The sequence below is a fragment of the Xyrauchen texanus genome, chromosome 44 (assembly GCF_025860055.1).
Source record: "Xyrauchen texanus isolate HMW12.3.18 chromosome 44, RBS_HiC_50CHRs, whole genome shotgun sequence".
In the NCBI taxonomy this organism is placed as follows: Eukaryota; Metazoa; Chordata; class Actinopteri; order Cypriniformes; family Catostomidae; genus Xyrauchen; species Xyrauchen texanus.
Window position 1 is genome coordinate 25,776,100 of NC_068319.1, and position 25,006 is coordinate 25,801,105.

At 37.9% G+C, this 25,006-nt stretch overlaps 1 protein-coding gene across 1 annotated transcript; it reads left to right on the forward strand.

Annotated features, from left to right (window-relative positions):
- The first annotated feature begins 1,879 nt into the window (after positions 1-1,879).
- Positions 1,880-24,887, forward strand: LOC127636271 (small glutamine-rich tetratricopeptide repeat-containing protein beta-like). Its single transcript, XM_052116723.1, has 12 exons — positions 1,880-1,934; positions 3,019-3,134; positions 9,617-9,720; positions 13,994-14,069; positions 14,266-14,365; positions 14,456-14,560; positions 17,870-18,008; positions 18,325-18,387; positions 18,914-18,951; positions 21,494-21,562; positions 22,515-22,635; positions 24,181-24,887. Exons 2-11 carry the CDS (start codon positions 3,035-3,037, stop codon positions 22,624-22,626), a joined length of 906 nt encoding a protein of 301 aa, XP_051972683.1. The 5' UTR covers positions 1,880-1,934; positions 3,019-3,034; the 3' UTR covers positions 22,627-22,635; positions 24,181-24,887.
- Positions 24,888-25,006: the final 119 nt, after the last annotated feature.

A 25,006-nucleotide genomic window follows, 5' to 3' on the forward strand; every position in this document is an offset into this window, starting at 1 on the left:
CGCGGTTCAGAATTTCACTGTCAAGCCAGCAGCGGTTAAAATCTCTATGTGCGCCTATCGCGATAATTACGGTAATGTGCGGACGTGTTTTCTGACTTCTGTTTACTGGATAGGATAGTGAATCTTACTATAATATCAAAAAAGCGTTTATTAGGTGTTCATTAATATATTTTATTTAGTCCATGTGAAAGGTGTATGGTTTTGAAGACTTTTGAATAGGCCAGGTTTATGCTTTATAACTGCAGTAAGAAGTAACATTAGATCACAGGCTATTATAAATTAAACATTTAAGGATCTCTCATTGTATATGTCATTAAAATGTACCTTGTAATAAACTTCGAATTGTAGAGTCCTGTAGAAAAATCAAATCATCTTTATAGAACAGACAGACAGACAGACAGACAGACAGACAGACAGACAGACAGACAGACAGATAGATAGATAGATAGATAGATAGATAGATAACACTTCTTGCTAAGGACCACCCACACTATCAAAAGTCTTATTAAAAAGCCTATTTACTTTATCACTTTGGACAGATTGATGTAATCAACAAAACCGTCAAAGAGGTCAGATACCTGTATAAAGGTGATTTATTTTATTATAGAAATAAAAAAAGGCCCATTTCTTGCAAGGGACCTCCCACACTGTCTAAAACCTCAAAATGAAGCATATTGACTGTGTCTTTTTAGAGTAAAATGCATCCAAAGTCACCAAAATGAACTGATATTGTGATTTTTCTCAAATTCACATACCTCTAGAAAGGTGAATTCAAATAAGTAGAAAAAATGAAGGCCCATTTCTTGCAAGGGACCTCCCAAACTATCTATGAATATGAAGCACATTTACTGTGTCATTTTAGAGTAAAATGCATCCAAATTAAATTAAATGCTCAAAGAAATCTGTATTTTCTCAACTTCAGAGATATAAAGGTGAATTCAAATTAGTAGAAAAACTGAAGGCCCATTTCTTGCAAGGGACCTCCCACACTCAATGTGAAGCATATTTACTGTGTCATTTTGGGGTAAAATGCATACAAAGTCACAAAAACGCACAAATACATTGTCAGAACTCAGAAGAGAACTCAGAGACCTATAGAAAGATTAATTAATAAGGCAGGAAGAGACCTTATAATAAAAAAAGGGCTTAAATATTGTTCTGTTTCGCACCCACACCTATTATATCATTTCTGAAGACATTGATGATAAAATGATGAGAGAATTTAATTTTTGGGTGAACTATACCTTGAATCATAATAATAGACTCCCCAAAAGCCTTGTTGCTTTTACATTAACTTACCTTGTAGTTATATAAAACTACAGCAAAATCATTTATGAAAAGAAAATAAATGGGATGGAGCTCCAATATATGTGGAACCTCACCGTTAATATTAATAATTGTATAATATATTTATCTTCTTTTTCTATCCCTTTGTCATTGCAATATATATAATTATATTAATTCAAAATAGTTTTGGAAATACTGTTCATTTAGTTTATGAATTTATTTATGACATTTGAAATATTTATCTTTAATTTCCTTTTAATTATTATAGAAATCGCAAGAATAATTTATTGAACTTAAAACGTTTCGTATATGTTTGACATTTGTTTTATATGACACATGTTTTATTTAATTATTGACATATACTTTATCTACAATTTCCAAGCTTCAAACAAATTCGAACATGTAAACACCGAAGAGCACATAACTATATGTGTATAGTTAAGGTATGTGATATTATTTATCATATTACAAATAAAGAACTTTAAACATTGACTAATAAAATAGTAGCGTTCCCCGGTCTTGACCATAGTAGGATCCGTAAGTTCACTCGTACAGTCTCTTCCTTAGAGACTGCGCATGCGCAGTGCTGAGCATCAATCTCGCACGGGTATTCATGACGCTGTGGCTGCTGCTGGCATTTTCTTCAGGTAGGTGGGCGGGGGCGAGTACTGCATCTTCATCAATATAATGTTATTGATATTTGACGCTGAATGTGTGTTGCGGGGTCATGAAGAGTTGGGATAGACTATCGTTTAAAATGTTTTCTCTTCTCTCCGTTAATTAAACTACGAATGTTTTCAGACATTGTACATCCGCCTGCAATTTCAACCATGTAAAACCAGTGTAAACATGATCATGTGTTTTGGACCAACCTATGATGGACTGACTACTGTTTATCCAGAGTTAACAGCCCATTTATTGTTTATACATTTAAGGGAATGATATGTACTGCAGGATAAAATTCTGATTCCCTTGTTAGCATTACATCATAACTGCGTTTTTGTTATCCTGGGAAATGCACTGTTTATTGCATGTAAATATTATATGTAATGTGAAATAGGATCAGAACTACAGTTTATTTTTTTCAGAAGAGTACAGCAATAGGATATTGATGAAATGAATCTCGTTAAAATAAATCAGAGAAGAATGTTATGTAATTAACTCCTGCAACAGATTGCAGCATTATATGAATAGTATGTAAGCTTTTAGGTATGTGTTCAGTGCACAAAGCAGCTCAAGAGTGTCAGATTAGAGTTTTGTGGTTATTGCTTGACCTATGCAAAAGCAAAAACCCTCCCAGGAATTTAGGAATATGGACCAGTCAGGGGCGGACTGGCATAGGGAGAAACGGGACTTTTCCCTGTGGGCCGGCCAAGAAATGGGGCCGAATGGGCAGCGATAAGCTGAAACGGTCCGCCGTGTTATGCCGAAGGGGGACGCAATATTCCGATATGCCTCCACTCCCCCCATAACAACTTTTGGGCTGGTTTCTATGTAAATCCAGGGCCGAGTTCTCTTCACAGTGTACCCCTGGGACCAGCCAATAATTATATAATTATATATATATATATATTGCGTAAATGTATTTGAGCATAGTGCTTGTTGTGAAGAAAATGCCCTCATCAAGGGATATACATGTATATTGCCCTTTAACAACTTCTCTGATTCTATCAAAATGATATGATTCTTTTAAAAAAGGTTCCTTTTCAAACCATTTCAAATGTTCCCCAGGTTTCTCCCTGGCAAAATGGCTGTGGAAAAGCGCTTGGCATATTCTATTGTGCAGTTCCTCAGAGATCAGACAAACTGTGGCTCGCTGAATTCAGGTGAACAGGAGAGCCTGGAAGGTAGGTCAGGCTCATGTTTCAAACATTTAAAGCTACAGGCCTTTTTGCCGCTGAACACACTGTTTAGATTCTGATCACTGTTAAATCAAAAGGACTGTCTTAATCTCACCATATTTGTGAAATTATTATTTGTGATAGGCTGATAAATCAGTTGAGACCATCGGCATAGTTCATTTAGAAAGTTGATGGACATCCCATTTGATCCCATTACATTGTATTATATACGCAGGGTTGGGGAGAAACAAAATACATGTAACAGGATTACGTATTTAAAATACAAAATATAAGTAACTGTATTCCACTACAGTTACAATTTAAATAATTGGTAATTAGAATACAGTTACATTCAAAAAGTATGTTGATTACTGAAGAGATTTCTTTGCATTTTATTGTCATTTGTTTCATTTAATATTTAGTCCTTTCAGATGGAAAACATTTATACATATAAATGATGTGATCCAAACTGCATTTGAACAGCGGTGAAACACTTTCTTATGATGTGTTACAAAATATTATGTATTAATATATTCCAAAGAGGTAACATTTTATAATAACTACATGGTATAAATATTTGTAATAATTAGTTGATAGTTAATTGATTATTTATAAATGGTTGTTCCTACATTATTAATACATTAATAAACTACATATAATAGTATGTTATTTGTTTCTATTCACTTTAGCAAATGATTTATTATTGTTTATTAAGTTCATATATTGGCAGTAAACAACTTTAAACATACTTAACTGATATATTTTATTTGATGCAAACCTGTGGTAAAGAAGTGGTTATGAGAACATTAAGAAAGCATTAATTCATAGTTAATAAAGATATTAAATATAGATAGAGTACAAGTGCGAGAGTTTCGCCCTTACGGGCCAGTACTGCATTGTCACTAAATCTTCCGTTGATCTGTAAATGTGTCGTATATGTGTCCTAGTTTGATTATTAAACCACAGCAGCCTGCGATTTTATTTAATAAATATCCAGTTCTCTGGTGTTGCATGCTTCAAAGTGATGCGTGAAGGTGTTGACCTGAAACTAACACAAAAATCCTTCAAAATGAAAGTTAGGTTTAAATGGATGCGCAAAATTGAAGAAATTATGACAAAAAAAATATATTACTACTGCATAATAAATTGTAATATTGTATATATATATATATATATCTCTATCAATATATTCATATTATTATTATAAATATTGTTGTTATTACTATTATATCAAGAATAATTTTATTTTAGCAAATTTCACAAGCAAGTGTGCTGTTGTACTGAATGTATTGTACGTTTTTAATTTATACAGTGAATCTCTGAGTGTGCTCACGTTATTTGACAAAAACTGTTTTAGATTCAGCTGTGAAGATGTTATTGAAAACAAAGCAGAATTAGAAAAACTAGTCATATTTTTATGCCTTGCAAACTTAAACATTAGCATTTTCTAGAAATAGAAGTTGTTGCTGTATTGAATATCTAATTGTGATCATTGAAACTTGTGGTGACCAACTGGTCAAAGGGCTGATTTGGCTAAAAAGGTTTTATTTGAGAGACAAATGTGTCTTCCTGAAGTGGGCTCCTCCCGGCCTGAATCCTGAAAGCAGAATTCTTTGTTGATCAGCATTCAAATCTTAGGATGTTTTTGTCATACTGCACGAACGCTCGACCATGCCCCCCGCTGCCACAGCACTGAATTGGAAAAATATCATTTAAAGACAATAATATAACGTTACTTGCTCTTTCCTATTTCATTTTTGTTTGCCATTTCATCAGTGTCATGTGACCATGGTGACGTGCTGGCTGTTTCCTGAGCACGTGCACAGACTGTAGTGGGATTGTTGGACTTTCCTTCTGGAATCGGATTAAATTTAAATAAATATTTATAGTAGGTCCACTGGTGAAGCTGAATTACAGTATATTGAATTGGCAATAATGAGATTAATTAGAGGATATCTTTTAATAAACTGTGGATTTTCCTCACTATTATTCCTGTACTTTTGTATTGTGTCTGTTTTTTTGTTTGTTTGTTTTTTGTTAAGCTTTAGTGTCTGTTTTGAGCCTTTTGATTTAGATGCTGTGGAGATTACAGAGTAATGAATCATTAATAAATGTTTAATTAGGCATATACAGTTCTCACTTTAGATTAGGTCACGCAACATGCTTAGTTAGGAATTAGTCAATGCTTTATTATGACCTATATATTATGTAATAATTCTTTTAATAGTAAGTGGTACTAAAACAGTGACAAATACATTAATTACATTTAAATGTAAATCCAATTAATTACATATATAATTTCTTTATTTACTATGAATTCATGCCTTCTTCATGTTAAAAAACATTATCAAACTGCCTATAAATGAACTTATTAAACAATAAGAAATCTAAAGTGAATTTAAACAAATAACAAACTATTTTTATGTAGCTTATTAATGATCAATTGACTATAATCTAATGCTTTACAAATACTTTATACCGTGTAGTTATAATAAAGTGTTACCTGTTGCAGCCTAATGCTAAAACAAATTACATTATTTTATATTCACATCAACCTACACTCCATACTCTCATGATGACAAAGCAAAAAAAAACAGATTTTTGATAACTGCAAATTTATTAAAAAGAAAAAAGAAATATCACATTCAAGTATTCAGACCCTTTGCTATGACACTTGAATTTAGCTCAGGTGCATCCCATTTCTCTGGATCATCTTTGAGATATTTCTACATTTTGATTGGAGTCCACCTGTAGCAAATTCAATTGATTGGACATGATTTGGAGAGGCACACATCTGTCTATATAATGTCTCTATATAAGGTCAAATTAACTGCCTGCAGAGATCAGAGACAGGATTGTGTCGAGGCACAGATCTGGGAAAGGCTACATCAAATTTTGGCTGCATTGAATGTTCCTAAGAGCACTGTGGCCTTCATAATTCTTCAGATTAACACTTTTTTATCGATTCTTGTAAAGAATACAAAATAAAAAAATATAAATGAACAGAATCAACTATTATACATTTTTACTCCCATTAATTCCTGTAAAGTGATTAATGGGCAAGGAGGAGGTGAGAACTGACTTGGCAATATAAAGAATAGTTTTAATAATAAACTGAAGGACAAAACACACAAACATACACACAGAGCAGCTCCATGTCATTCTCTCTCTCTCGAACCGTCGTCACCGACCTCCTTTATCCCTCGCACACCCCTTCAGGCTGATTGGGGACCAGGCGTGCGTTGTTCCAGACTAGCCCCGCCCTCCTCCACTCTACACTCCTCATGGCGTTGCCTTGTGCCCCGTTTTCTCAACCTGGGAGGAGGCTGGAGGGTAAAAGCAACAATAAACAAAACAGGCGAAGGACAAATGCCAACACGGAGCGACAGAGAGAGGGAAAAAAACTTACTCACCGGTTCTCTGACGCACCGCCACGTGGTCCTCGATCACTCCTCCACCCTCTAAGGCGGACGGCAGACGCTCCTATGACCCCGCGTCGGACAGAACGCCCCTCCGCGTTCTGGTAACTCCTGGCGACACTCCTCCGCCCCTGGCAGCGGCCCTACCGCTCCAGGAAGTCTCGACCCCTCCACGTTTCTGGGGGACGGCAGGGCACTCCTCTGCCCCTGGCAGTGGCTCCATCGTTCCAGGCAGTCGGGGAGTCTAGTCCCCACTCGCCTCGTGGATGGCGGCTGTTCCCCGCATCTTGGCGGTCGGGCTACTCCGTCCCCCGGATGGCAGTGACGCTCCCCTGGGTGGACGGCAGTGTCGAGGACTCCGCGACGGGCATCCCTCCTCCCTCCCGGGTTTCGGCACCAGTGTAAAGCGGTTAATGGGCAAGGAGGAAGCGAGAACCAGCTTGGCAATATAAATGATAGTTTTAATAATAAACTGAATGAAAAACACACAAACATAAACACAGAGCAGCTCCATGTAATTCTCTCTCTCTCTCTCGAACCGTCATCACCGGCCGCCTTTATCCCTCACGCACCCCCATCAGACTGATTGAGGACCGGGTGTGCGTTGTTCCAGCCCGGCCCCACCCTCCTCCACTCTACAATTAACTTAAGCTGCATTAGCCGTGGAATCAGCTAACAAGCACATTCGGAAAGGAGATTTGCAAACTTTCACAAAATCTAAAGTGTGATACTTACATCTTCAGGATATAAAGCTGGAACACGAACAGCTGGTACTGATCCATGCTTGAGAATAAAAAAAATATAAAATCCTGATATATAGTGACACTCATTTACAAAGCAGTCTGGTTTTAAATATTTGCACAAACATACACAACTTTTTGGGGCACATTTCCTTCAAAAATAAAACTTGTCCACTGCGTCTTCAGTGGCTCTGATGCCGGTAGTACATGAAGACTCTTACAGTATGTTCACTTTTACAGCCAACAACAGAACACTTATGACGCTTACGAAGATGAGACATTATTCTTCTCACTGTATCTACTCCAGCACGGAAAAAAATGGCGGCTATGAGTAGATCACTCAGGGGATGATCTATGATAATAGGGTGGAGCCCGTCACCAGTCGTGGGCGAGGCCTGCTCTTATGTGACATCACTTTAGAGCAGAAATTAAAACCATTCATTTTGACACATTGTTTTTGATTAATAGAAATATAAGAAAGAGGAGTGGGTGGACTTTAACATTAACATTGTAGGGTGGTTGTGTACAAACACCATGTAAAAGTGAATTTTGCATAATAGGTCCCCTTTAAAATGATTTGCCTGGCGATCAGGACGCTGGTTAAGACCCAGCTCTTTATGTGTCTATTTTCAGTGTCGATGACCACTCCATCGCCCAAGATACAGAGTCTGGGGCAAAATGATACCAAGTACCTAATACATCGCACACTAGACTCTGAAACTTTAACCAAAACTCCTGGATTTCAACCCCCTCCCCCAAAAGATGGGTTATGTCTCTGTCCTCTGTCTGGCATCGCCAGCAGGTGGGTGGGAGACCAAACCTATACAATTTAGAGAGTAATCAAACCAGTGTGATTACTCTAGGCTGGGCTCTGAGGCGTATGATCAAACCGGTTTGATCTGCATTCCTGCTGCTGTTTACCAGCAAAAGAGGGACTGAAGCAGTTGTCATGATGAACCAGCTGCTCAAATAGGCTTGTCAACATCACAATATCTTTATTTTTATGGTACAAACTTTCAAACAATCACTAAATAAAAGTTTAAAGCCATTACTGTCAGAGCACACTGTTTTGATGAAGCGATGTAGCCATGTTTTCTGACATTAATGAATATACAAACTACTCAGTCCACTCGAGCCTTCTCCCAATCATCCCAATCTCATTCTAACCACTTCAGGTGCTGGGAAAGTGGAAGGGCTGGGCTTCAAGAACCTTCTTTGCTTCTAATACGAATTCTGAATCCCATGTTGCATTTCATAACCGGCAACCGCAACTTATCTATCATAAGCAGTCATTATAATCATCTAAACACCACATTATATGATTGATAATATATAATCTGTCCTTCAGTGCATCTGCTGTGAAGTGTAAGGTAAGTTTTTTTTTTGTTTTTTTATTACAGCACGCATTAAAGAACTCACGCTGGGCCTCCATTCCAAGCGTCATGTCTGGAGGAAACCAGGCATCCCAACGGTGAACATGATGGTGGTAGAATCATGCTGTGGGGGTGTTTTTTAAGGGAAAGGACTGGTCAGGGTTGAATGAAAGCTGAACACAGAAAAATACAGAGATATCCTTAATGAAAACCTGTCCCAGAGCACCCGGGACCTTAAACTGGGCCAAAGGTCCACTTTCCAACAGGACAATGACCATAAGCACACAGCCAAGACAACACAAGTGTGGCTTAGGGACAACTCTGTGAATGTCTTTGAGTGACCCAGCCAGAGCCTGGGCTTGAACCCAATTGAACATCTCTGGGGAATCTTGAAAATAGCTGTCCACTGAAGGTTCCCATCCAACCTGACAGAGCTTGAGAGGATCTGCAGAGAAGAATTGCAGATAATCCCTAAATCCAGGTGTGCAAATCTAGGTTCATGCCCATAAAAAACTTCAGGCTGTAATCACTGCCAAAGGTGCTTCAACTAAGTACTGAGTTAGGGGTCTGAATACTTATGTCAAGGTGATATTTCATTTTTTGTATTTTTAATAAATTTGCAAAGATATCAAAAATATTTTTTTTGCTTTCTCACTATGGGTAATGGAGTGTAGATTGATGTGAAAAAACAATAAAGCATGTTAACATAAATCTGCAACATAAAAAATGTGAAAAAATGAAGGGGTCTGAATACTTTCTGAATGCACTGTTCATATTTCTTTCATTTTCATTTAAAGAAAACTTATGTTTTTAGTTTGCAATACATCAGCTGGACTGAAATTCTCTCACACTGATCACAGGCCACATGGTCCATACTTACTGTTGAGCCCTGTTTGCTCACATTCATACACATTTGTAAAAAATAAAAAATGTGTATCTCATTCTGCTATTTACAGTTGCAATACAGTGTCTGGAGACCACATACAAGATCCGCTCGAGTGACTTCGATCTTGACAGCACCCAGCCACTGAGAGAGATATTCCTCAATTCCCTTCTCAAAGTACAATATTACATTTACATTTTCTGATATTATTATAACAATAACCATTGATATTATTCATTATGGATTAAAGCTGATTGTGTGTAATTTCTACAACACTATCGTCACCAAACTAAATTGCAAAAATAATCATTGTTTTCAAACTGATGTCCCACACAGTATTAGGTAAATTACTCAAAAAGTAATCCACTAGCCAGTAATCCATTATTTTTATAAAATTGTAATCAGGTTATTTTACTGATAACTTAATCGAAAAGTAATCTAATTATGAATTACTTAAGTAAATTAAGTAATCAGGTAGATCACACTTATATTAGGTGGCCTTAACTACTATGCACTAACATTAAATACATACAAGACTACATGTTGTTCTGCAAAATTCACAGATTTGCTGCTACACATTTGCTGATTGAGGTACGGGTAGGTTTAGGAGTAAGGTTAGGGTTAGGATTTGGGGTTAGAGTTATATTTTGGGGTTAGAATTGGGTTAGGGTTAAAGTTAGCAGTGTAACTACAAATGTAATTCAGTGCAAGTATTTTAAATGTAATTACAACGCAACAACATGTATGTACATAATAAGTACATTGTATCAATTGGTTAAGTGCACAGTAGTTAAGGCCACCTAATATAAAGTGTGTCCAGTAAGTTACTTTTTAACACATTACATAAAAGTTAGTTTTTTTGCCCAATGAATTCAAAATTATTGTATATTTCCTTCTAGTGTATTTTTGCATGTAAGTCATCCACTCAGCACCACGTGTTTCTTCCTTACAATTAATTATTAGGGGGTATACACACTTTAGCTGTCACTGAAACACAAAGAGAAAATATGGCTGTCAATGAATACACATTTTAAATACAATTAATTACATGGTATGCCGATGAATTAATCGAATATATCGCATATATAAATAGTTGCTGACAAATCCCCTCAAATCACAATAATTCAATAATGATTGCATATACTGTAGTTCCCTTTCTGTCATTCACTCGACGTTGTGTCGATTGTAGTGACACAAGGGGTCTCTTCTGAGAGCCTTGCATACCTCTGAACTTGAGAAAAGGCCAATCTCATGTTGGCAGACAGAATTTGCATGCCCCGCCCCCGTACATACGGGTATAAAGGGGAGGGGGCGGGCGAATGTCAGACAGATTTTTTTGCACAACCAAGTTGTGGATTGAACGTCCTTTTCAGGACACGTCTTTTTCAAGATACCCTTCCGCCTCTGTGTAGTTCCTGGATGTGGTCGAGTTCTCTCCACTTCTGACGGTCATAAAAAGCTGCCTCGTGTGCCTGAGCTGTAATTACATTTAAAACAGGCAGTGTTTTATGATTGGTTCATGTTCTCAGTGCTAGAGCATAGCCAAGGCAACATTGCGGTCGCAGCTTTCTTTTCTCACGAGAAAAAGTCACTTCAGCCGCCCACCGTGTCGTTCCTTCTTCCTATGGGATTGAGGACGACCCGACTGGCGTTGAAGGTGATTCGGGGTTGACGACGGGCTTGGTTTCGCCGGGTAAAACCCCACGAACCACCCGCATCCCGACATGCTTGCTTGTTTCCGTCCGAGCTCGGCCAGCCGGCATTCTCCTTCGAGCCCCCGGAATTGGATGACGATTTCCTCGCTTCATAGGAGAGCGTCACAGCGGCGTCTGATGCTGATGACTCGTCAGGGCTGCCACCTTCGGGTCTGCTCTCCCAGTCTGAGCCTGATGCACGGATGTCTGCTATGCTTTCTCGGGTCCGCCGCGAGTGCGAAGTGGACTGGAAACCTCCGTCCTCCCTCACGGCTACTTGATCGGTTCCTCGGGCCAGGGCGCCGCTCGTAGCCAAGCCGTCGTGTTGGCTGGCCAGGACCATCCGACTCGGCTACGCAATTCCCTGCTACTCAGAGATGCGATAGAGCCTGTAACTCCAGCCAAGATGGAGAAGGATCTCTACAGCCCTTACTTCATCGTACCCATGGTGGGTTGCGACCAATCTTGGACCTGCAAGTTCTCAACTGGACTTTACACAAACTCCCGTTCCACTCACGCAGAAACAAATTATAATCTGCATTTGCATTAGATTGGTTTGGAGCGGTAGACCTGAAGGACACGTACTTCACGTCTCCAATCTGCCTCGGTGCCGACCCTCGCTACGGCTCGTGTCCAACGGCCAGGCGTATCAGTACAAGGTCCTCCTCATCGGCCCGTCCCTGTCCCCTCACGTCTTCACCAAGGTCGCAGAGGCAGCCCTTGCCCCGCTTTGTGAAGTGGGCATCCACATACTCGATTACCTCCACAACTGGCTCATCCTAGCACACTCTCTAGAGTTACGATGCGCCCACAGGGACCAGGTGCTCGCGCACCTCAGCCGCTTGGGGCTTCAGGTAAACAAGCGAGCATGCGCAGTCAGTGCTCAGGTGCCTCACTCACTTCAAGCCAGGTACAGTGGTTCCTCTCAAACAGTTCCAGAGGCTCCTGGGATATATGGCATCCTCGCCCGCTATATTATAAGTAATATCAATAAACAAGTTCAAGTTTCCACATGATATCAAAGCTTGTTAAACAAACGCCTGCAGAAACAGTTGTATAAAACATGATAAATTAAACTCTCTTTTGATGATCATACACATGTAGCACAAATACAAGCCCTGCAGCATTGTTTATCAGAGACTTCTCTGGTAACAGTCCAACCCATGCTAAGCTAAAGGGAGTGTTGCAGTTTTGTTTCCTTAAATGCCATTTTCCGAATATCGGACGGAAGTTTTTGGAGCGTCTCACACTGGTTGCATCGAGTCATAAACATACTGTTTTTAGGTTGCTGTGTCAAGTTAAACATAGTTTGAAATTCTGAAAAACACGTCTTGAGATCCCCACTTTTGGATTTGCAGTCCAAACAGCTGTGAAAGCATGAAGATGTTCTTATCTTGTGCTGTCTGCTCCTGGTGAGTGTGGTTTGTTCTCTGTATGAGCTGCACATTGCCTATACTGCTTGGGTTTTGCTTACTGCTCCCTGGTGAAAACAGGTGGTACTTCGAGCTTAAATTGCTCCGGTGGAACGTTACGGGGAAATTATTCATTACCTACATTTTTTTTATGTTTTATATAATTAATCACACTGAATTAGCACGTTAAATTGACAGCCCTAAAAATTAATTATTCATGTTTTAAATTCTAAATAATACCATTTTAGAAATGTGTAGCCCATGTAATGTACTTAAAAGTAACTTAAAGAATATTCCTGGTACAATACATGTTAAGCTAAATCAACAGCATTTGTGGCATATTGTTCATTATCACTAAACAAAATTTTGTTCTTTAAAAATAACAAAAATGGCAAAAGAGGCACTTACAATGGAAGTGAATGGGGCCAAGTTTCAAAAGAATAGCCACAAGGCAAATAATATGCATGTTAACATGGTTTCAGTGTGATACAATTGCTAACTAACCTTTTCTTTGTAAAGGCATAGCCAATATATAACTTTGTTGTCATGATGATTGTAAATACATACGTTTTAGCAGAATAATTAATGTAAGTGCTTTTATGACATTATAAACTTCACATTTCTAAATCCTCCAAAAATTGGTTCCATTCACTTCCATTGTTAGAGCCTCAATGTAACTTCGATTTTTGCTGCTTCTTTTTTATTTTTTGGTGATCAACAGTATGCAACAGATGCTGTTGATTGAGCTTAACTTGTGTTGAATATTCCTTGGAACATTTTAAATGTAATGCATTACACTACTTTTTTATTTAAAAGTAATTAGAAAACATTAATGAATTTCTTTGCAATTAAATTACACCCAAAACTGGTCCCGAACACTCCCCCATCTGCCATTAGTTGGTTAAACAGATAGTCCCACCCCAAACTCACAGTATTTGTTGAGCCAATGTTGCTGTATCGGGATTCTCAAACAAACAAAGCAATGTTTTCATAGAACTACAATGGCACAGTGTTACACTTTTTGGTCAGATGATTTGGCTGGGATTACAAACAATTACATGCTTCAGCTTTAACAAGATTTCAAGTAGGTATACTGTATCTCCAGGCCGGAGATCTTCAAATGGGGTGGGGTTACTCCAAAAGGTATTGCACCAGCTCCAAAAGGGGGCGTCACTTCCACGCACGGTTAAGGTTAGGGAAAGGGTTAGATACGGGGCTCCGTATCTTTGCTGGCAGTTTGGAGCTCCCACCCCTTTTTGGAGCTCTGTCTGCAGCTATATCCCTCTCCAAGATTTTGCAACAGAGACACTGTACAAATGTTTCTTGTCTCATTGTTATTCACAGAATGATATCGTTCTGTTATCTGAATCGTCTCCATCCCCAGAGGACATTGAAAGAGCTGAACAGCTTAAAAATGAAGGCATGTCAAACTGTACTATTATATTTAGATTTGTTCATCTGCTGGAATTATTATACAGGATTCATTATGTATAACTAAATGTCATGTCATAAATTGTGACAATGCAAATTAAAAGAGGCTAAATAATTGATGCATCTATTAAGAATTCTCTATAAAATTTTCCCTGAGTGCTGAAAGGTTTTTGATTCTTTATCAGGGAATAACCACATGAAAGAGGAAAATTATAGCAGTGCTGTGGACTGTTATACAAAAGCCATTGAGTTGGATCAAATAAATGCTGTTTATTACTGTAACAGGTAATGGTTAAAGTTTCACACATTTAGACTGTGTTATACAGACATATGTTTTGTTTTTTTGTGTGTTGACAGCTGTGTGTGTTCTCTCAGGGCTGCAGCACACAGTAAACTTGGAAACTACACTAAGGCCACAGTCGATTGTGAACGAGCGATTGTGATTGACACCTCATACAGTAAAGCTTATGGCAGAATGGGGTGAGTTCATGTAATTATTATGGTTTAACTGTCCTTTGCTGGCTTAAGCTTAAAGGAATATTTTGGGTTCAAGTTAAGCTCAATCAAAAGCATTTGTGGCATAATGGTGATTACCACAAAAATTAATTTTGACTCATTCCTCCTTTTCTTTAAAATGCACAAAAATCGAGGTTCCAGTGAGGCACTTACAATAGAAGTGAATGGGGCCAAAAATGTTTTAACTTAAAAATATTCACTTTTTCAAAAGTATGACCACAAGAGATAAAGGATATGTGTGTAAACATGATTTTAGTGTGATAAAATCACTTACAAACCTTTTCTGTGAAGAGTTCAATCTAATTTTACAACTTTGTTACCATGACGATGTAATGTCAACAAACCCTAAAACCTTAAAACAACTGTAAAAATAATTATTTAAACCAATTTACAGCTCTGAGTTTTAACAGAAGAATTAATGTAAGTGCTTTTATAACATTATAAACTTCAAATTTCTGTGTTTAAACACTCGAAAAATTGTCTCCGTAATTGTCTCATTGGATCCTGAATTTTTTAGTCCAAATAACATTTTGTGGTAATCAATATTATGCCACAAAGGCTTTCGATTGAGCTTAACTTGTATTGAACCCGGAATAGTCATTTAAGGGAATGTCCTGTGTTCAATTCAATCTTTATGGACAGCATATGCTGTCAATTTCAACAGAACATTATGTTGACTTTTCTCTCAGTAAAAACAGATACAGTGCATCCGGAAAGTATTCACAGCACTTCAGTATTCCCACAATTTGTTATGTTACGGCCTTATTCTAAAATGTATTAAATTCATTATTTTACTCAAAATTCTACAAACAATACCCCATAATGACAACGTGAACGAAGTTTGTTTGAAGTCTTTGCAAATTTATAAAAAATAAAAAATGAAATAAATCACATGTACATAAGTATTCACAGCCTTTGCCATGACACTCAAAATTGAGCTCAGGTGCATCCTGTTTCCACTGATCATCCTTGAGATGATTGCTACAACTTGATTGGAGTCCACCTGTGGTAAATTCAGTTGATTGGACATGATTTGGAAAGGCACACACCTGTCTATATAATGTCCCACAGTTAACAGTGCATGTCAGAGCACAAACCAACCATGAAGACCAAGAAATGGTCTGTAGACCTCCGAGACAGGATTGTATCGAGGCACAGATCTAGGGAAGGGTACAGAAACATTTCTGCAGCATTGAAGGTCCCAATGAGCACAGAGGCCTCCATCATCCATGAATTGAAGAAGTTTGGAACCACAAGGACTCTTATTAGAGCTGGCGCTCGGCCAAACTGAGCAATCGGGGGAGAAGGGCCTTAATCAGGGAGGTGACCAAGAACCCAATGGTCACTCTGACAGAGCTCCAACGTTTCTCTGTGGAGAGAGGAGAACCTTCCAGAAGAACAAACATCTCTGCATCACTCCACCAATCAGGCCTGTATGGCCAGTCGGAAGCCACTCCTCAGTAAAAGGTACATGACAGCCCACCAAGAGTTTGCCAAAAGGCACCTGAAGGACTCTCAGACCATGAGAAACAAAATCCTCTGGTCTGATGAAACAAAGATTGAACTCTTTAGCCTGAATTATCTTATCACCTCTTATCACCTGACCAATACCATCCCTACAGTGAAGCATGGTGGTGGGATGTTTTTCAGCGACAGGAACTGGGAGACGAGTCAGGATCGAGGGAAAGATGAATGCAGCAATGTACAGAGACATCCTTGATGAAAACCTGCTCCAGAGCACTCTGGACCTCAGACTGGGGTGAAGGTTCATCTTCCAATAGGACAATGACCCTAAGCACACAGCCAAGATAACAAAGGAGTGGTTATGGGACAACTCTGTGAATGTCCTCGAGTGGCCCAGCCAGAGCCCAGACTTGAACTCTATTGAAGATCTCCGGAGAGATCTGAAAATGGCTGTGCACCGACACTCCCCATCCAACCTGATAGATCTTGAGAGGTCCTGCAAAGCAGAATGGGAGAAACTGTCCAAAAATAGGTGTGCCAAGCTTGTAGCATCATACACAAAAAGACTTGAGGCTGTAATTGGTGCAAAAGGTGCTTCAACAAAGTATTGAGCAAAGGCTGTGAATACTTGTGTACATGTGATTTTCATTTTTTTTTTTTTCATTTTTTTTTTTAATAAATTTGCAAAGATTTCAAACAAACTTCTTTCATTTTGTCTACTTAAAATCAGTGCACTCTTGGCCCCGCCTGCTGGTGCTTCAGTTCCTAGACTGAGAGTGAAGGACTAGTGTGTATATATAGTTAGGCCTACTGGGGCCGGAAAGCAAGATCCCATTAGCCTCGAACGCCGAACTCTTTTTTTTTTTTTTTTTTTAACCCTTTGCCTAGATTTTGCAGACATGTACTCTTGACATTTTCACCCTTGGATGCTTTTTAAATAGTACTGAATGTGTTCCCATCTATGTTGGGCACTTATTATTTAGTCCATCCAAAAAATTTTTATAACATTTTAGTTTTATAATTAAATAAATTAATAAGGTGGCACAATTCTATTTTTGTCTGCAAAACTAATTTCAAACATTTAAGCATATGCCTTCAGACAAAAAGATTTTTAAGATCACGAGAAACATTTCGGTCAAGTGTTTCAAAATGGTAATGTATAGCAAAATTATTGTGAAAGAGTGTTTCTTTAAAAAAAATAAAAACTGTTATTGCAGTGATCATATATAGGCCAATATGTTTTTTGTTTGTTTATTTTAAAAGATTCTCACTTTTACAAGTAGGCCATATACTGCTGCAGAATGTACCACAGAAAGTGTCACAAAAGCTAGTTTACTAAATTATACAACAGATTTTCTTGTATATATAATGCTGGAATACAATAAGCTTGTTTTTGTTAACATTAGTTAATGCATTAAGTATCATGAACTAACAATGAACTATATTTTTACAGCATTTATCGATCTTGGTAAATGTTAATTTGTACATACCAATATATTCAAATATAATAAAATACATTAAAAGTTGGATTATGAACTAGCATGAAAAATTTTTAAAAATAGTATATTTATATATAAACATGAATAATAAATGTTGTTAAAACATACAGTATTGTTCAATGTTAGTTCATGATATTTGATGCATTAACTATTTTATGAATATTGTTTAACTATTCAAATGAAACCGTATTGTAAAGTGTTACCAGGATGCTTGTTTGTTAATTAATCTAGTTTATTCTAAATGGACTAACATTTATTATATATGTCTATTAATTTATAAAATTGCATTACTTTATCTTTGTGATTGTAGATTGGCTCTAACGTCTATGAGCAAGTATCCAGAGGCAATATCTTATTTTCAAAAAGCACTGGTGTTAGATCCTGAAAATGACACCTACAAATCAAACCTAAAGATTGCAGAGCAAAGACAAAAAGAAGCATCCAGCCCTGTAAGTAGATGAAATCAGGAATCACAGATTATATATTTGAAATTTCAATTTTATACATACTTTAAAGAAATGTAGTCCAAGTTAGTTCAATATGTATCTAAAAAATATATATTTATTTTTTAGTCATAGAAGAAATATTTCATGTTTATTTCAAGATCTAAATTAGATTCTGAATCCCAGATTTTCAGACTATAAATTCTCACTGTACAGTGTATTGAAATGCCAGTATAGTTATTAAATACAAGCAATAGCCAATAATATGAATTAGTAGTGAAGTCATTTTTCCAAACATTTGTGTCTACTTGTGTTCTGACAGACGGCCGCAGGACTGGGGTTTGACATGGCCAGTCTCATTAATAACCCTGCTTTCATTAGCATGGTAAGATCAAGTGGATGGTTTCACATTGCTCTGTTATAGTATTTATGAAATTGCATATCAATTGACCCTCCGACCCCTTCCATCCATCTGTAATGCTGCTAAGCCAGTGTTAAAGGGGCAGTCAGTTAAATTACGCTCAGACAGAGAGCCTGAGGGTGAGAGTATAGTTTTATAGCACACCACTGCATTCTAGATATAGGTAGAAAAATTGGGACACATTCATAAAAGAAACACACGACTTTAAAAGAGGACTCTGTATTAAATGGAAGGCAGGGTATGAACGCTTTGGTATTGGTTTAGTTCTTGTTACACATTCAGTACAAGAAGATCTCAGTTATAGTCACTTATTATATTACTTAAAGACCCCTTAAAATGGTTTAACAACACAATTTTCTTTCATGTGTAGATGCATTTCCTATTCAAACAGGAAGTGGGCTAGAGACATATCAAGCCAGTAGGCTTGAAGTTTTAACTTTGGTCTTTTCATCCATTCAAACACTTTCTTTTTGCCTCTTTTGCACTACAGGCCGCCAGCGTGATGCAAAACCAGCAAGTTCAACAACTGTAAGTTTATTTAGATTTGCTTTCCATGCATGTTTGAGGTATTCCTTATGAGTTATAAATAGTTTTAGTAAATTTACATTTATTTCAACACATTTTAAGTGTTTATGTAATCTTTAAATTAGGGCTGTAAATCGGTTAAAATGTTTTAATTGAAAGGACATGAGATGCAGATTGATCAGTCAAATTAATCACATACATATTCATGTTTGCTGGGAAAGACGCCCAAATAAAGAATTCAATATATAATAATACAAATATTAAATATATTGGCTAATACAACCGGAGACAGGTCAGGACTGCAGGTTGGCCAATCCAGCACCCGCACTCTCTGCTTACACAGTCATGCACTTGATATCTGGGCAGTATGTGGGTTGAAGTTGTCCTGCTGGAAAATGCAGGGACGTCCCTGGAAAAGATTGTGCTGGATGGCAGTATATGTTGCTCCAAAATGTGTACGTATCTGTCTGCATTAATGGTGCCCTCACAGGTGTGCAAGCTACCCATGCCATGGGCACTGGCACACTCCTGGCCCATGCAGACACTGGCTTTTGGACCTGATGCTAATAACAGCTTGAATGGTCCTTTTCCTCTTTGGCCTGGAGAACTAGACGGCTGTTGTTGACATATTGAAATGTGGACTCTTCAGGCCAAATAACACAGTTCCACTGTTCTACTTTCCATCTAAGATGAGACAGAGACCAGAGAATTCGGCAGCGCTTCTGGACAGTGTTGATGTAGGGCTTCTGCTTTGCTTAGTAAAGTCTTAACTTGTAACTGCAGCGGTGAATGGTGTTGACTAACAAAGGTTTAGTGAGTAATCCTAAACCCATGTTCATGATATCCATTACAGATGAATGACGTTTTTAAGACAGTGACGTCTGAGGGATCGGAGATCACGCGCATTCAGGAATGGTTTTCGTCTTGCCCTTTACGCATCGAGATTTGACCAGATTCCTTGAATCTTTTAACGATATTGTGAACGGTAGCGTGTGAAATGGCCAAAATCCTTCCAATTTGTCTTTGGGGAAGATTATTTGCTGAGGCATCTGTTGGCAAATTGACAAGTCTTGAATGATCCTTGCTCTTGAAAGACTAGGCTGTTTTTTAAAGGCTCCTTATATACTGACACAATTGCCTGTTGAACATCCCCTGTTTCACATCGCCTTATTATTTCAACTCGTCCAATTGTTATTAGTCTTAAATTGCCCTTGTCTCAACTTTTTTGGAGTTGCAATCATCTGATTTAAACTTACTGTACATTTTCAAGGTAAAACATCATATTATGTGTAGTTGTGGTGCTTTCAATATAGCAAAGGGTGAATCTAATTTACAATTCACACATTTTTGTTTTAATTAGCATTTTTTATACTGTCCCAACTTTTTCGGAATTGGGGTTGTATAATATTATAAATATATATTTTTTATAAATATATTTAGATTTTAGACTGATAATACTAAGACATTATATTATTGTTTGTTTTAATCCCATATCATTGAACATAAGAACATAAGACAGTGTTCTACAGCAATCCATTTTACATTTGGGCCGGTCAATCTCTTCGAGGTAGACCAGACTGTTCTCTCAGGGGTTTTTGTGTCTATTTTTGTGTACACGTGTCAGACGGACGCTTGAAGCTGACTTGAATCTTCTCACTGTGGTTGTGTCATGTTAATTGCAGTTTGAAACTTCTAAAAATGCATCTGGAGACGGCTGCATTCAGAGTTGTGCTGTTTTGTAAGCGCAGTTTGTTGGCTGTACAGCTGAAGCTGCGCTGACTGCCCTCTTCTGACTGAATCGACATATGGCATAATTGTTTACACATTATGTTTTTCTTTATAATTAATGTGTTAAATCGACAGCCTTAATTTAAATGTATTCTAATATAAACAGTACTGTATAACTTGGCTTTGGTCGAACTATAGCTGTGTCCCAAACAACACACTATGCACTTAGAATATACAAAGTGTTGCATCGTCTCAAATGGAACACTTAAAGTTTTTTTTACTACACAGAAGTATTTGCGGTTTAACCGCTGACAGAAGTGACCTTTCAAGCGCATGTGGAGTGTTGCAGCTAGCTTTAGCGCATTAGCAAACCTCAGTTAAACGCGTGTATCTTAAACTACATATTCACACAGCTTGGGGTGACGGTAAAGTATTCAACTCACATTAGTAAGATGCTTTATCCACTGAAATTTCACTAGCTGCTACGTTATTTATAAGTTACTTACAACCGTTTTGTCAGACCAGCAGCGCAGCCAGGTAACTCCGCCCCTTCCACTATGTACGGCAAGCTGAGTCCACATGAAGTGTCCAGTGTTCCACACTGTTGACTGTTGAAAAAGTACATCATTCGGGTATTGAAGTACACTTCTTTTGCTGCATTTTCAGTGTTAACATACTACACTACTTACACTACAAAATGGCGTAGAATAGTGCAGAAGTGTGCGGTTTGGGGTGCACCTAGTTTTCAAAAAAATACGCCATCATGAAATGTTTGTGAATAAATAAAAAATCTGAGCCCTATTCTTTGTTAAACCAGTATGTCAGGCATGATGTCCAACGCAGCTGGTGTTGGAGGATTATCTGACATATCCAGTCTCATTGAAGCGTGAGTGTCTTCTATTTATAATTGAATCACATCTTTTATATACTTCAGCACTTTAGTATTAATTATTCAGGTTCAGCACAAGTTAAGCTCTATAAACAGAATCTGTTTGTCAACTCCCTCAGTTTGTAAACAGAAACAAAATGTGCATTTACAGTAATGTACGTACAATATAAGTCTACGGGTGCTGCACTGGGATAAACGCTCAAATACATCGACAGTTTAGAACTTACAAGAAAGTTTATGGCTGCATTTATGTAAACATGTTTGTTTGTATTTAAGACATCATATTTTATAATATTTTAACCCTTAAAGTTAAGATCAATCAACAGGATTTGTGGCATAATGTTGATTATCACAAAAAATAATTTGACTTTCCCCTCGTCTACTACAAAAAACACGTCACAGTGATGCACTTACAAAGGGACTAAAATACACATACTGTAGTTTCAAATGTATGGCCACAAGATGTAAACATTATACATACTAATATGATTTTAGTGTGATAAAATGACTTCCTAACCTTATCTGTGTAAAGTTATATCCAATACCAGAATTACAGGGTTTCGTTGTCATGACAACACATTTGTAATACTGAATATAACTTAATAGCACACTAAAACCATGTTAATATGCCTGATATTTTTTTACGTCTTGTGGATATATTTTTTGAATAGTGTTTTAATGTCAATGAGCTGGCCCCATTCACTTCCATGGAAGTGTATCAACCACGATTTTGGCTTTTTTATTTTATTTATAAAGATTGGACAAGTCAAAAATTCACAAATGCTGTCACTTGAGCTTAACTTACATCGAACACGAAATATTCCTTTAAAATTGTATGTAACGTACGGACAGCTACATGTCTATAAAATGTTTTGGCATGGTATGTAACCTTTAGGGCACACTGACATGCTATATAAAGCAGAATGTGTGATATTTGTCTCTTTCTCAGCGGGCAGCAGTTTGCTCAGCAGATCCAGCAGCAGAACCCAGAGCTGATCGAGCAGCTGAGGAATCACATCCGGAGCCGCTCCTTCAGCGGCAGTGCAGAGGAACACTCCTGATCCATGCAGGTCTGACACTAACACACGCATCCTGATTCAAATTAGAAATGGGAATTTAACAATTGCATTTTGAGTCAATCGTTTGTAAATCACACTACACTGGTCATGCTGTAGGTTCATGTTGGATACAATCAGTGAAGACAATGCAATCGAACTATGTTTTGCGGCACTCAGCATTTCTTTAATGACATGTCTGACTATAAGCTCACAGCTTAGCTGAAACAATTTATTTTGACATGGTGCTGTAGGTTCAGTAACAGCGGAGCACCAATTATTGTACTAGTGTTTCATTGGCGTCGGCAGGAGAATGCACCCTTAAAGGGATAGCTCACCCAAAAATAAAATTCTCTGATAATTTACTCAACCTCATGCCACCTGAAATGTGTATGACTTTAAGATCTGTAGAAAAAGATCCAGACTCAGCATGTCCTTAGAAGCTGGAGATAGGATGGATTAATTTTATGCTGACTGTCTGTGCTTTTTGGACCTACAAATATCAAATCCCCTCCCATTCTAAGGACCTGCTGAGCCTGGATCTTTTTCTACAAATCTTCAAAAGTCTTCTGCAGTAGAAAGAAAGTCATACACATCTCAGATGGCATTAGGGTGAGTAAACTATCAGAGATATTTCGTTTTTAAAAATGAAATGGAGCCCCCAGGGGAAAGAAGATAACCACTAACCTGTGCCCACGATTTTGTGATCTGTACTCGGTTTATAAACTGTAGTCACAGATTTGTAAACTGTGCCCAAAATTTTTGAAACCATTCTTATTTATTGCTCCTAATTTGGAATGCCCAATTCCCAATGTGCTCCAAGTCCTCGTGGTGGTGTAGCGACTCGCCTCAATCCAGGTGGCGGAGATCAAATCTCAACTACCTCCGCGTCTGAGACCGTCAATCCGCGCATCTTATCACGTGGCTCGTTGAGCGCATTACCACGGAGACATAGCATTGAAGGAGGCTTCACGCCATCCACCGCAGCATCTATGCACAAGTCACCACGTGCCCCGCCGAGAGCGAACCACATTATAGTGACCACGAGGAGGTTACCCTCCCTAGCAACCGGGCCATTTTGGTTGCTTAGAAGACCTGACTGGAGTCACTCAGCACGCCCTGAGATTCGAACTCACGAAATCCAGGGGTGTTAGCCAGCGTCTTTACCACTGAGCGAGGTAAATTGCCCCTACCTGCAATTTCTTAATCCGTCCGCACATATTCAGAAAACCTTATCCGCATTTCGCAATTGTATAAACGGACCCACAATTTTGCGTTCCGTACACACAGGTTCATAAAAACATACTGCAATTTCGCAATCTGTACCCCCAGAATCACGAAACGCTACCGCAGTTTGTGCACGTGCTTCGACACATTGAGTCAGGGTGCTTATGTGGGCAGCAAGAGTTTGAATCCAGCTTGCAACATTTCACCCACCTTCTCCCATTATTACCTGTCCTCTTGCAACTGTCCATTGACACATAAGTGCTTCGTTTAGCTTGACTAAATAAAGATAAAGGATAATCCTTATATAATAAAACTATTAATCTCTCTTTGCAGGTGTATATAGGGTTAAGAAGCAAGGGATGGCAGGCAGAAGGGAAGAGTTGTGAGTGTAATCATTACATTCTTCAATTCAGCAGCACCAGACATGGTCAACGTGGCACTTTATATAGATGCATCAGGGAAGAAAAGGAAAAACACATTAACAATCGATGTTAAGACCTGACTGAGGTTTCTTTGTGTTTGTCTGTTGTTTTATGAATGTAGCTGGCAATGACACACCAGAGTTGTGTTTATTTTAAATACTAAATGACCAGACATAATGTTGTGCCTATTAATCTTAGATGTGGGGGAATGGTCATTAATATCAAAGAAAATGTAACAGGATAGTTCACCCATGAAGAACATTTCAGTCAACACTTACTGTTCATCTTGTTCTAACTTTTCCTTGCATGGAACAAAAAAGAACAACAACACGAGAGTGAGTAAATGATGACAGAAATTTCATTTTTAGGTTAACTATACTTTTAACACATTATCTACACATTACATATACTGTTCGTTTTAGGAACAAGAGACATCAATGTGTGATAAATAACCACTATATTTGCTGCGTCACCAGTCCTGTTTAAGTTGTTTATTCATCATTAATGACTATGAAATAATGTTGCTGTAATAGCATATTCATAATCTCAGCATTTGCATTTTATTTTGCATGCTCATAATCTGATATTTGCAGTCAGATGTGTGATTTAATCTTATGAGAATATGCTTGTAAAACATGTCAATAAAGGTGTCTTGAAAGTATTCGTGAACAGATATCAGTGTGCTTTATTATCTATTAAAATATTTTTTTTTAATTATCATTATTATTGATCAGTTA

Bases quoted from the DNA above. Each gene is read 5' to 3' on its own strand.
- LOC127636271 (XM_052116723.1), top strand. From the start codon at position 3,035: ATGGCTGTGGAAAAGCGCTTGGCATATTCTATTGTGCAGTTCCTCAGA. The intron at 9,721-13,993 runs GTACAATATTAC...TGTTATTCACAG, and splicing joins TCCTCAATTCCCTTCTCAAA to AATGATATCGTTCTGTTATC. The intron at 18,952-21,493 runs GTAAGTTTATTT...TTGTTAAACCAG, and splicing joins AACCAGCAAGTTCAACAACT to TATGTCAGGCATGATGTCCA.